This window comes from Thalia democratica, chromosome 2 (assembly GCF_965202585.1).
Source record: "Thalia democratica chromosome 2, ktThaDemo2.hap1.1, whole genome shotgun sequence".
NCBI lineage: Eukaryota > Metazoa > Chordata > Thaliacea > Salpida > Salpidae > Thalia > Thalia democratica.
The window spans coordinates 74476222-74490920 of NC_139166.1; the positions used below are offsets into that span (position 1 = coordinate 74476222).

The 14699-nt window shown below is 21.9% G+C and overlaps 1 protein-coding gene across 1 annotated transcript; it reads right to left on the reverse strand.

Annotated features, from left to right (window-relative positions):
• Positions 1 to 1142: 1142 nt before the first annotated feature.
• Positions 1143 to 3743, reverse strand: LOC145830033 (uncharacterized). The gene is made up of 5 exons (XM_082937929.1): positions 3647 to 3743; positions 3464 to 3525; positions 2905 to 3028; positions 1742 to 1844; positions 1143 to 1491 (listed from the first exon to the last, which is right to left on the reverse strand). The coding sequence occupies exons 1-5, from the start codon at positions 3685 to 3687 to the stop codon at positions 1351 to 1353; spliced, it is 471 nt and encodes a 156-aa protein (XP_082794055.1). The 5' UTR covers positions 3688 to 3743; the 3' UTR covers positions 1143 to 1350.
• Between the last annotated feature and the right edge of the window lie 10956 nt (positions 3744 to 14699).

Here is a 14699-nt window from a genome sequence, read left to right on the forward strand (position 1 = left end):
GCAATGAGTTTATGTAAACTTTAAACTTCAATATAGTTCTCGAAAACAAACTTTAACAACTTTTACTTCTCATTCACTTCAAGGGTCTTGAAAAACTTGAAGCTAGTTTGACGACGGAAGTTTAAAAAGTTTGTTTTCTCACAGTTCGGTTTAATAAAAATAGTGTTGTGTAATTATTGGGAAAGTATTAAACCACTTTAATGTAGTGAAACACTTTAATAAAAAACAAAACATAAGATTCATTGAAAAAATGAATTATATTTTAGTAGTATGCATGCATGTTATACAAAAGTAAGTATACTAGAAAATTTTTTATCAGTTTTACAGAATCAACTACATTACTTTTGATAACAAAAAGTTATTGAAATATTTAAAACTAATATTCATACACTTCTAAGTAAAATATACTAAATGTTTAAATAATAGAAAAATATTCTATAAGAGAAGCATACTTAAAAAGAATTGTTTGAATATAGTTCAATTCATAAGACTGTATTATTATATGACATCATTAAGTTTGTTTGAAATTAGTTATGTTTGTTTATTGTCACTAGATAAATGAAGGGAGTTTACTTCTAAACCACGTGATAAACATGAAAAATTTCCGTTTGTTTACAATTTTATTTGTTTCGTTAGCGATACCTCATTTCTCATACTAAAAAGAAAAAAACTAGTATGTTACATTGTGATAAAAATTTTTGTTTATTTTTCCAAAATTTGTCAAAAAATAATCATAATACTTCAAATTTTATTACAAAAACTAAACTAGTCCAAATTTTGAGAAATAAAACTAGCAAAAATAAAAATATATACTTAACATAATAAAAACAACTTTCATGCAAATAAAATTCTACCGCAGTAATTTGTGTAAAGATCTTAATAAAGGTCAAATAGTAAAATTGTACTACTACTTAATTATATCTAAAAATCTAACGAGCTTTCAAAAGATTTACAAACGATAAGTATCATTAAATTTTTCTTTAAATAATTTATAATAAAGTGCAAGGAACTTGCTTTTTTTTTTCTTTTTTTTTTAAGTGTTTTATTTTTTAGTTAACGTACGGTTAAAATTAGATATTACATTGGTTAAAAAACAACTTATTTATATAAAAAAACACTTTAAAAAAATTTACTATGGCAGCATAAGATTTTTGTTCTTATAGAAAAATAAACTATCTTAAACAAAAAAAAAATCATAAATCTAAGTCGTAAAAAGTAAACTTGATGGTATAATTTGGTTCAACAATCAATCTATTTATAAAGACTTATGGAAAACAAAATTAAATATAAATTACCAAAGTAATTAAAATAAATTGTTTATTTAGACAAATAAGTTTTTGTGCAATACTTTCAAACTACAGACGAGTATTTTTTGTTTATAAGAATTTCTAAAAGCTTTTTTGTTCTTTTTAAGTCTTTGTATTCTCTGTAAGCTGATTTATCACTTTTTTCTAATAACGTTGTGCCACTAGATTTAGATTGGTCATCAGTCTAAAAAATATTTCAAAAGTTATTACTTTTTGCAAACTCCGAATCATTTTCTTGTGTTTTTTTTTTGGTCAACAAAAACATAAAGAGAGTTTTAATTACTTTTTGTCATGTATAAACTTTATATTAAATTTAAATTCGTTTTCATTTTCAGACAAAAGTTCAAGTTTATTTGAAACTCATAGTAAAAACTAGTAAGTCCTTGAAAATCATATAATCTTTAATTTTGCTTTAATAATTACTAAAACATTACCTTGCTTTTTGTAGTTTTAATTTTGTTTTTTATTTTCTTCTGTAATGTTTTAATTTCATTTAGTTTTATCGCCAGTTCGTTCATTTCACTACTGTTTGAGATTCTGGTTTTGTTAAAGTAATTATTTAATGTTTTTTTTGAATTTTCATTTACTTTAAATTAAAGTAATACGCGTTTAACATCTAACATTAATCTACAGCATTCCGAAATTCCTGAAACAACTTAAACTAGAGTTATATGAGCTTAAAAATAAGTGAAAATAGTTTAATGCCACAGAAAAGCAAAACAAAAAATCAAAAACTCATTATAATGACATAAACTTTGCAATAAGTTACAAAAATTACAAAAATATATTTAGGCATTGTTTTAATTAAAACAAAAAGAAACTAAATTGTTGTAAATGAAAAAAACATAATTTTTACGCACAAATTAATCAAGTATTCAAGTAATGGTCGTAATGCATTTTAATTGGTATAAAGTTGTTTTGACTTAAAAAACAGAACAAATTTTAATTTGTTTACTTACGAAAAAAGGTTATCCTAAAATTTATATACACACATATAGATTTTTTTTTAATTTCTAAAGCTTTGCTGGTGTTTTTTAACATTACCAAAAATTTATTCAAAAATAATATAAGTAGTAGCAACGCCAAACTTAAACTTTATTGCTTTTTACGTTTGTACGTTTTAAGTTTGAAAAAGTTGTAATATAAAAAGTTGGTTTAATTAATAAAAGATAATTTATTATGTTGTTATAAAGAAAACATTAAATTCATTTAACTTTTACAGACTCGGAGTAAAGGGATTTATGTTTGCATTAACTAACAAAGTATTAAACAAAAAATAAACATATAAAAATCTGTTAACATGTACTTAAAACAAACACGTTGAATTTTAACGACTTTATGTATATATTGAGTTTTATTTTATTGATATAGATGTACCAGCCTATTTTACGCCCATGTAGTAAATAAAACGTTTTCAAATCAATCTTTTGCTGTTGTTTTGAAACATATGTTATCAAACTTTTAAAAGTTACATACAAAGCCTAAACCTATTTTTTACGAACTTTAAGTTTTAACCTTTATACATAATAATTTAAAGTGGATACTGTGCATAAAAGTAATAAAAGTATACATTAGTTTATAGAAATAAAAAACTAACTTGTTTTTGCAATTGTTTAGTTCTTTTCTTTTGACGTTATTTATATGTCGAGATTTAAAGCAGTCGTAATTTTCTTGAAATTTCGAGTTCAGTTGCTTTTTAATGTACTCTTCAGTAAGTGTATCTTTAAACAAAATAAAATTAGTCGAGAAATTTTCAGAAACGTACATAGTTTAAGGTTTAAGCTTATATATTTCTTATTTATAGTATTTTACATTTTGTTTATTGTTAGTCTAAAGCTGTTAAATGTATGCGTAAAAATGAAGGATAAGCTGTTATAAAAATATTGCTTGTAATTTTTTAGAAGTTAAAAATAATAAAAAAATAAGAATACTAGTTACATATGTTGTAGTGCACAATCTATTTTAAATACTAGAGAGCTTAATTGATAAAAAAATAATGTATACAGTGTCACAAAACTAACACTGTTTCACCTAAACTAGGTACATTAGAGCTTATATGTAAACTCTAATGTACCTAGTTGAACAAGTTTGTATTAGAATATGTTTACAAGTTAATTTAGATATATTTATAAATTGCTTAAATCAGACATACTAACAGTTTAGCTTCCTTTCATATGTAATAGGGCGGTTTTCATCGCTACAGAACTTGTAGGCCCATCTAAAAAATAGTATTTTGATTTTCAAATACTCTATATTATGTTAAAGTGTTTTAGAAAAACAATTTTCAGTAAATATTATGGTTTTTTGAAAGTAAAAGTAAAAAAATAGTCTCAACTAACTTTGATTTGTTTTCATTAGTTGATATTTTGCCGTTAGTCATATTTAATACAAAATATTTAAAAAAAATTCAGTGTGATATGAAATTAGAGTGTTGTTCATTACTAACTGAAATAAAATACAAAAATATTATAAATTATATGAAAGTATAAAACATATCTATCGTAAACTAATAAATACATATTTTCAAAAATTAGTATTTACATTAAAAATAAATTACTAGGATAATGATAACAAATAAAATTAAACTAATAATAGCTGATATAAAAATTTGTTCTAAATGCATACGCTATCCTATCTTTTTTTCAACTTATGTTCTTTCGAGACGTAAACAATACTTTTAATGAATAAGCTTTTTTCGGAATTTTTTTTTCTCTCATATTCGAATAAAAATTCAATTGGTTTTTTTCGCCTAGGCAAGCACATAAAATGATTTCGAATTTATTAGTTTTTTGGTAAATGTTTAAATTACTAAAAAAAAAAATAATAATAATACCGATAAAAACGCTTTCTTATTGAACTTGATAAGTTAGCTTAATAATAAATACAAATTGTGAATGTTATAAACCCGTAAGAATATTAAGAGAGTGGTTCTTAAAAGTAAAATAAAAGATATTCTGGGAGCATATAAAATGCTATAAGCACTATTTTTATAAGAAATATTCTAAAAGTAAGCAGTTATGTTAATTTTGATAATAGTTAATTTGCCTTGTAAGTACTAAGAACAAATTGACTACATAAGTACTTTATTGTTTTAGTAATTTGCTACAAAGTTTTCTTAGTTAGACTTTTTTTTTGATTTGCATTGAAATCGTGAAACGTTTTAGTTTACAAAACAATAAAATAACTTTTGTTGTTTCCTTATATGATAAAACTTTAGTTTCACTTTAGGAAAACTGGGCTTTGGATTACTTTATACTTATAGGTATTTTACTTTAAATATTTTTTCTGTTTTTTAAAATAAGAGAAGAAATATTAAACATCTCAAACTTTTGGTATGTCATAAATTTATTGAATGCAAACAATGTTTTAAAGTCAGTTTAAAAGAAGTTACATTTTTTAATAAATAATATTTGCATTAATTTTTTTTTATTAAACTGCTTAAAAACATTTTAAATAAACTTATTCTTGTTTTAAATTTGTACTAAAATGTAATATATCTAGTAGTATAAACAAATTGGTCAGCGTTAAGGCTGAACTTAACAAAAAATTTACAATAAAAACTATTTAAGTTAAGCTTAAGAACATGTAATTTGTCTTAAACAGGAGTTTATATGTTCAAAGTGAACAGCTAAGTTAGAACGTTCAAAACTACAACTATTTATTTATTTGTATTTATGTAAACTTATGAGGCATTTAACCACGACGTTAGATATTATAAGCTTATCGACTAAAACCCACTAATTTTCTAAAAACCACAACAAAATTGTATTAGTATTATTTATATTATATTTATTCACTAGTTATTGTAAGTATTAATCTTTGTTTAAAGATATTTTCAAAATAAAAAGATTTATAGTGATAAAATATTATATAAATATTTTTGTATTTCTGTTAAAATACAGTTATTAAATTTATAGACAAAGCTTGAAACTTGTTACTTCAAACAATTAAGTTTCTCATTAAGTTATTTTAAAACGTTTATTGTGTTTATCAGTTTAAACTCTTACATAAAATTGTTTGTTAACGCAAATAATTGTGACTTTTTATAAATAAACTATTTTTTTCCATATTTTGTTACAACTAAACAACATTTTGAAGTTTTTAGTTTAGTCTGTAAAGTCAATATGAATAGTTGTATAATAATTTGCATATCAAAACCTTTAGAAAAAAGTAACAATAAGTTAAACAATATAATTGAATGATAGTGATCCGAATTAGTTGAAGATTTTTATGTGCCATTAAGTTGTAACACAAATTAGTTTTATAATAAAAGTAAAAAGTGCTAACTTACTTTGATTTGTTGCCATTAGTTGGTGTTAGTCAAATTAAATAAAAATGTTATAAAAGGTCTCTGTTGCATTACACTTGGCTAAATTTTAGTTCGCAAACAACAAATCACTGTTGTGGTTTTATTTTGCAAAAGAACTTAAGTTTTACTTTATAAAAACTTTGCTTCAGTGAAGTAAGCTTTATTATGAATTGTTCTTATTGCTTTTTTATTGTTGTGTATCAAAAAACATGAAAATATTTAGATGCCGCAACAATAATGTAGGAATAAATTTACATAATTTAACCACAACTTTGATATTTGTTTATAAAAATTAGATTTTGTTTTCTGTAATATTACTTTTCAATATATCATAAAATAAGTTTTAAATTTCCATTTAGAACGTCTTAAATAAATATAAATTTTGTACTAGTTTATTCTAAATTGCAATATACCTAATCATTAAAATAATTTTTATCCTACTTAAAACTTTATACAAAAAAGTTTCACAACTTTGTTTAAGGTTTTTATTACAAATGTAATTAAAACTAAAATGTAATACAAATACAAACATACTAAATGAAATAACAAAGTTTTTTATGATAATTTTGTTTGTTTACTTTTAAAATATAAGTTTAGGCAGTTTGTTTTAAGCAGATAACTGTTTTTAATAATCTACTAACTTTTTGGTGTATTTAATTTATACTTTGGCGACAGTTTTATTATAAAGGGGATAACATTTATACAAAAATATATTAGTAACTATGTCAAGTTTTTATTCGTTATTTGTTTTAGTTTAAGAATACAAACTGTTTTAATTTGTTATGATATTAAAAAATATCATAATAGTTAACCTTACTTAAAAATTTATAATTACTTGTAACAAGTTATATTAAAATAAATCTAGTTTTTATAAAACAAATAGTTTTTGGTTTTTTTAAGTGTATAGCAGTATCTGTATAAAAATAAAGAAGTTATTTTTTAAAAGATTGATTTCGTTTTAGCTCACGATCTAAATGCATAACGATAAATAACAAGTATCTTAAATAAAAACAAAAAAATATTAAGGACTAACAAAACAATTATTTGTGTATTAAAACAAAAACTGCATAAACTTAAAAATCTAGTACTTTAGTTGTTTAAAAAATCGTTTCTACAATTTCAAAAAATGTTTAGATGTTATAAGAGTAGTTTAAGTATAAAGTATTCTATAATTTCTGACAATAACTAAGTCTTTGATCGTTTATTGATAAAATAAAGTTAAGCTAAAGTGTAAACAGTATAAAGAATATGTTAAGTTTAGAAAAATTTAATTTTTAATTGTATAGTATTAGTAACTTAGATGGACAATATTTATAATTGTATTAAGTTTGAATTCTTAGCTACCTTAAATCGTAGTTGAAGTTTACGTGAGTATAAATTTTTAAACATTAGAAAAAATTTTATCGATCAAATCTTAAATTTTCTGACTTATATCGTATACAATGAGTTGTTGCAAACATTAGTTAAAAAAAAAAAAAATACCAATAAAAAAAAATTAACAAAAAAAAAACGTTCTCATTAAAACTTAAAAGTTGTTCTTCAACCACTGAACATTAATAATTAATTTATTGCAAAATTTGATGAAATTTGTATTTATTTTAGTTTTAACACGTGCTGTTTGACAAGCTAGGCTTTTACATAAAGAATTTTATTAAATATAGAAATTTTTTTTTTTAACTTTAGATGTATTGAAATAAAGCTGATTGCTTGATTTTTTTATTTAAACCAATAATTTAGACATCAGAAAATTAAAAAAAAATGTTTTAATTAATGACGTATGCTCAAATTTTTATTTTATTTTAATGCATGATAAAATTATAAATAGGTCTATTTACGCACAGTACTTAATAAATGTTCATCTTATTTTAAACGATAATCAGAAAAAAAATTTTCAAGAATACGAAATGCACCTTAAAATAAAATTAAGCATTTAGCTTGAAGTTGTGTTTGAACCACTTTGAAATTATTTATACACAAAACTAAAATAAATAAATAATTTTTTTTATAAATAGAAGATATAGCTTATCGGTAAGACCAAACTTTGTTAAGCTCTTGATAGTTTAATAAAAGCGAGTTCTTTTAAAATCCTTTTATTATTTAAATAACAAAAGTTTAAAATCTAACAAAGGAATTTGTTAGTGAAAATTTTAATAAACTGCATATTGAGAATTTAGTAATATTTAAAAGAAACTTTTTAGACTTGCAAAATATTATTGTAGTTTTTTAATGCCTAATCATTATAATAAATATCAAAATACATGATAAAGTTATTATATTTATTTGAAATTAGTAATGTTTGTTTACATTATTAAGAAAAATATGAAATTTATTTCATAAGCGCGTGAAAACATTTTCCAATAATTTCTTCATAGTTTTTGAGGGTTTTTGTTTTAAAGTACGTTTTATGAAAAGGTTAAAACTAATATTAATGTCGTTATGTCTAATTTTCATGTTTTAAATTTAGTAGTTATTTTTTTTTTAACAGCACTAACTGTTTTATTTTCTTCTATTTCTTAATTATACAAAGATTAAAACTAAATAATATTACTATATAGAGTTGTATAGTTTATTCATCACAATAAATTTATGTTTTAAATAAAACATTATATGAAAAAGTTAAATTTTTTTTGCTATTATTTAAATCGTTTTTTTTAGCCTGAAGATAGTTTTTATCGTTTTCATTCTTAAAAACATTAGTTTTAAGGTAGGTCATTATGTAAACGCTTAAGCATACATAAAAAGTTTAAATTATACTTAAAGTTAATAGACTAAAACAACAATTGTCTATTTTTTTATTCTTGGCTGTATTAAACTGTGTTTAAATTTTATTTCAGTTTGTTTTAATATTATTTAAAAAGATTTTGTAATCAATTCTTAATTTTTTTAACACTTAGTAATTAACAAATCGTTACAAAGTAATTTCTAACAAACAAGAGAAACCCACAAGTTGTATTAATTGTTTATTAATAACTTAAGTATAAACAGTCATCAATCTCAATAAAGTCTTTATTTAAATTTTGATAGGTGGAAAATCATTTAAAACAGCAATATTGTTACGGAACTGTATGAAACTCATAAAAATTTATTGGTAAAAATTTGTATTCTTTAAAAAGTATAATTTAATATTTTAAAGATTGTTAGTTAAACAAGAAATTGTGCTCAATTATATTTCAAAAATAGCTGTTTGATTGTTCTAATAAAAATAAATCAATAAATATTACAATGGAAATTTTAAAACAATTTAATTTAATCTGTTGTAGTTAAGTAGGTGGTACTGCGAAATTTTTGTTAGATAGACGCATTTAAAAATAAAAAATGAATTTATGTTTGCAAAATACAAAACAAATCGTTTATCTCATTGTATATGAAATCATAAAAATAAGTTTCGAATTTTGCTTTACTTCTGCTTATAAACTACTTTAGTTTTATTAGTAATAAAAACTGAAATAAACTAAATCGTTATTATAGTCATAAAAGATAAAGCGCTTGTCAAAAAGATTAAACGGCGTTATGCTTGTGTTAGTGTGGAATTAATTCGAAATATAAAACTTACCTAACAAGCTTACTTTTGATACTATTTTAAAAGTTTTACTTATATAATATAGAACTAAGATACACAACAGTAGGCTGCTATACTAAAGTATTTTGAAGTTATTGAAAAGTATTTTTGTGAATAAACTTCTTTATATTTTAATCAAACTTTAAGTAGAGTAAAAGAAATAAACAGTATCCATTTATACTAAATGAAATATTTACAAAACTGTTTTTATACAAAACTTTATTTAATAGAAACATAATTAAATAATATCAATAGATAAAAATATGTAGTATTGATGCGACCCATTAAACTTTATATAGCGGCTAAAGAATATAAAAATTTTAAAAATCGATATATACAAAAATATTCTTTTAAATTGTCAAAATATTTTTTTTTCTAAGTTTTTTTTTGCCAGCTTCAAAGCATGACAAGTGTTTTCTTTTTTTATAAACTGATTTATTTCAACTCAAGAATAATTATATATTTTATGAGGCTTTGAAATAACTAAAATATGAAAGTTAAAAAAGTAATATAAAATACGTTATAGCCGCAGTAAAACTTAATAAAGCTACATTCTTTTAAATCTTCATAACTAAGTGTAAATTAATTTGTAAAAACAGGCTAAAAATAAAAAGAAAGAAAAAAGTACCCGCGAACTATTTATGAAAATTTTTGATTAAAAAACCAATGAGTTTTTGAAATTTGATCAAATTGAAAATAACAGATACTTCAGTAATGCTAATTTTTAAAATACAGTAAATAAAAAAAATAACTAGTAATTTTCTTAATTACTTTTAAATAAGAGAAGGGGTTATTTTGTTAATTAAAATTTCTAGAAGTTTTGTTGTTCTTTTCAAGTCAAGGTTTTGTATTGTATTTTAACCGGTTTTTCTGATAAAGTTGATTTACTGAGTTTAAATTTGTCAACAGTCTGAAAAATAAAGTCACACATTTAATTGGTTAGTGCATATTATGATTGTTTAACTTAAAAATTCATATTAGTAAAAATAAAAAATTATATATAATTTTAAATACACCTAAAACTACATAAAAATTTAAAAAATAAATATATAAACTCATTGTCATCTATAAGGAAAAGAAATTTAATCTTCTGTAAAATCTAATCGTTAAAAGTAGCTAGACAATAAAACTAATCTTACCTTTTTCCTTAAAGTATTAATTTTTTTTTCAATTTTTTTTGTCAATTTTACTTCAACTAATTTTATCGTCAGTTCATTTAACTGACTCTTTTTTGAGATTGTGGATCTGTAAATTTGAAAAGTTTTGTTTTAACTTTTAGTTGAGTTCAATAGTAATTTAACTTGTACTAAAGTTATAACTAATGTTTAGTTTGCATTAATGACTTAAACAAAAGTACGCTAGAAATTTATTAATTCGAAAATACTTGAAAAATAAGTTTTTTTTGAGAAATATTTTTACATATAAAAATAATTATTAAGTATTCCTAAGTTTGTAAAAGTAAATTGTTTAACTACTCGATTATGATAAACTACAGTTTTAATGTCCAATTAATATAATCTACCAATAGTTTTGTTAATTTTTGGCTAGCGTAAAGAACTTTTTTTAATATATATCTTACTGGAACTTTTATTTATAAACATTTAAATGTTTAAATAACATTCAGCTTTTATTTTATTTCGTAAGTTTTCTATACTTTCGCAAAAAATATTTCATCAAACAGGTACTTAAAAAACTAAAAGGTTAAGAAATAGCTATTTTGGTAGTTAATACTAATTAACTTAATGGTATGTCTACATTTATATGTTAAATTAATATATTTAATATTTATGTTTAGAGTATTAAATACTGCTAAGGACGTTAAGAAATATTTTTAGCTAAATCAAAATCTATAAAAATAAAAACTTTTAATGAATACTTTTAGAAATTCATTAAATAACATTAAATAAATTAAACAAATTGAATAATACTAATTATTAAAAAAAAATTATAAAATATTTAAACAAAATATTTCGCAGTATACTAGTAATAAACGCGTTTACTTTAAAAAACCGTAAGTTTTATGGAATTTTATTGATAAAGTATCTTGCAATATATCGTGCCTATTGTACGCCCATGTTTTGAATATCATATACCAAAGTTTTCAAATAAATCTTTGACTGAATAACTTTAATTTAAACATATTTTAACATATAAACAAGTTACATAACAGCTTCAACCCTATGGTTTACGTCTTATTTTTTTTACCTTAAATACATAGTTTACAATGTATATTGTTTATATATTATAATAGTTAACAATTAAAAATAACTTAATTGTTTTTACTCTTGTTTGATTCTTTTGTAGATATATAACAAATAAAGATTACATAAATAAAGGTTAAATGCTTTTATAGTATAACAAATATTATTGTTAACGGTTTTTTTTTTACTTTTAGAACATTGTTTTTAAAATAAATATTAAGATTTTTTGAAGTTATAACATATATATCACAAATAAAAATTATCAGTTAAATAAAAAATAAAATAGTAACAAAAATTACATAGATAAAAGTATTCAAGCATCTGTTTTAATGTTACATATTTAAGTTGTTTTTTTTTTCTTTGTTTAAATGATGCAGCAGTTCATGCAAACATAAAAAAAACTAAACACATGATGAATAAATAAGAGCGGTTATCCAAAAATCTGAGATTAAACGCCTTAAATGTTTACTTAATTTTGAGAGCGTAACAAAAATAATATATCATAGTTTTTATACTCCGTGCAAAACTCTAAGTCATAATTAATAAAGCTTTTATAAGTGAGAAAGCCAAATTTTTATCCTCTCAAGCGTGAAATCATTAACTAGTTTTACATTTATTTTATTTTTGACAAACAATTTAATAAAATTTAAAAATTTAAAGGTGGTATACCGAGTCCAAAGTTTCGGATTCGGATTCGGCCAAGTCCGAATCCGAATCTTATTTTGATATTTAGGGTTCCGCCGAATCCGAGTCCAAAAAGGCTGGATTCGTCCGAATCCGAGTTCGAATCTTGGATCCGTTAGATCACTAGTATATACTTTATCTGTAGTTTTATTAGTATCGTTCAATGAAAGCTTTTTCAATCTAAAAAGCTGTTAACTGTATTTAAACTACTACCCAAAGCGCTTCGAACATTATTAATAAATAAATGTTATGTTTACTATAATTTAGTCATAAATGTGTCATACTGTAGTATCAAACGTTTTTGAAATACGGTCATAGAGTCAAAAATACAAACCGCCAGGTTCGAAGTGCATTGGAAATTTTAACTACTTCTTACTTTGTTGTATATCATATTTAAACATTGACTTTAGTTGAATTAGCAAAAAGAACTTTAAATAAATCATTTAGTGTGTCAGATGTTTAAGTCAGTTTAAATTAATTCAAATCCTCTTTTAAAGTTATAAGGTATCGATACTACCTTTGATCTGTTAGACTTACATTAAATTTCTTAAGACTAATAGCTGTAAGTGGTATGATATTTATTGCTTAAAAATAATTCTGTTTTGTTTTTGTAACATTTTTGTTATTTAAATAAACTTGAAAAACAATTCGTCATTTAAAAGTACTTTGATAACTTAATGGAAATTTTCATTAAAATTAAGTTTTTTATTAGCTGTTGGGTACTTTATGTTTTGTACTAAGTACTTTAAAAATTTTCATGCTTAAAAAAGCACTTTAATAATAACAAGAGCAGTCTAATTAGATTTTAGTATACAAAAGATTGCAGTGAGCACAAAAAAAATCATAGGACTTTCTACACCAGTATATTAGAAAACTAAGCTTTGGAAATCAGTATATATGTTAGATGATCAATACTTATATAATAATATTAGTTTGTTATGGAATAGTGTTATTTTTCATCGTTGTAACATCAAGGATAGTAATATTGTCAAAAATAAACACTTTATGAGTTTCAATGACTTTTCTACGAGTATATTTTTTAATAAAATAATATTAAATAATAAAAAAAATTGTCAATTAATCTTTTTAAATGGTCAATTTTGTGATGTAGAGTTTGAAAAGATACTGTCATAAAAATTCTAATTTTGTAAAGTTAATGGTCTTTTTATGGTATTTAAAATCATTAACTTACTAAGAATAATGTTACAAAAAAGTTTCTAAACAAAAATTTAGTTTTTTATAAAAAAAAGTCGAAGTATTGATAAGACAGATTTAGGATTCTAAACTATGAGTTTAATTTTTAGAAAATGTTAGTAAATGAAAATTGTTTAACAAAAGATCTTAACACTTTATAAATGTGTATCCATCTGCGTTATCTACTTCAATAAAAATATGTTTTATAAATTTCAAAGATAAAAATAATTATTCGATTTATCATTTCTAAATGGAATAAAAATATATACTAAGTATTTACAAAAGCATTCAATTTTTGTTTTAATAAAAACAGTTTAATACTACATAAATAAATACTTTAGTATATAAACTTTTGTATTTTTAAATTAGGAATTTTAATTAAAAACAGTTGATTTTTTTTACTATGTATATTTTTTTTTTGAAAACACTCACGAAATAGTCTAAAATAGCATATTTAACAGAAAGTTCGTATCTAAGAAGTCTACAAGTTTAAACAGAAAATTACATCTTAAACACATATTTTAACTCAAAAGGATGGAACCATATTAAAATAGTTTTTGTTAGATAAAAACAACACAAAATCTACAAGATCTAATTTTATTATTGAACATTTTCCTAATAGTAATTTATTATACTCTTAATTTTTTCTGCTAATCAACAAGAGTAATCATATTCTTAGTAAAGCGCTCAATATACATAATATAAAAAGTAACTTTAATACCGTTATTTTTACTTTAAACGATACTTTTAAAGTTTCTTTGGTAGGATAAAAACAAGGAATTTAAATTAGTCTTTTTTTTTAAAGATAGCTTTACTGTTAAATAAATACTAGATTTCATAGTAAGTATGAAATAAATACTACAAAGTCTAACTAATTGTTACTAAGTAAATCACTCACAATAAGTTGAAATCGCTCTTGTTTTTAACCTAAAAGTAATTTAATTTAAATTTTTTATAAAACTTTTACCATTTAATTTAAAAACTTTACATAATTTTTCTGTTTACTCTATGTTAAATCTTCCTGCATTAAAGATTTTAAACAAAGAAAACAAAAATACATTAAATTAAAGCGTTATACCTACGTTTAACAAAGCGATTTAATTATTAAAAAGAAAGCAATTTCTAAAACATTAGAACTAATGTTTTTACACTACAGTACTAGTTGTTTGATGATTTACTGATTAAATGTCATACAAACAAGATTACACATAGGAAATGTTTGTTTTAGGTAAAAGATGTCATATAACAACTGTACATTTTTGTTAATTTTTTGTTAAAAAAAACTAGAAAGTATAGTTTAGTTATCAAATACCAAGTGTTACAGAAACAGAAGTAGATGAGATTATTTATTTTTAAACAATTTTACTTACTTTTGATTAATTTTATTTATGCTTGAAAATGACTGAGAAAAAGTTATAAACTAGTTTCTTATCCCTTTATTAAAA

Coding starts and splice junctions, on each gene's coding strand:
- LOC145830033 (XM_082937929.1), bottom strand. CDS start 3,687: ATGACTAACGGCAAAATATCAACTAATGAAAACAAATCAAA. Junction 3,526..3,646: donor ACTAATGAAAACAAATCAAA/GTTAGTTGAGAC, acceptor ACTATTTTTTAG/ATGGGCCTACAAGTTCTGTA. Junction 1,845..2,904: donor CTAAACAATTGCAAAAACAA/GTTAGTTTTTTA, acceptor TAACAAAACCAG/AATCTCAAACAGTAGTGAAA.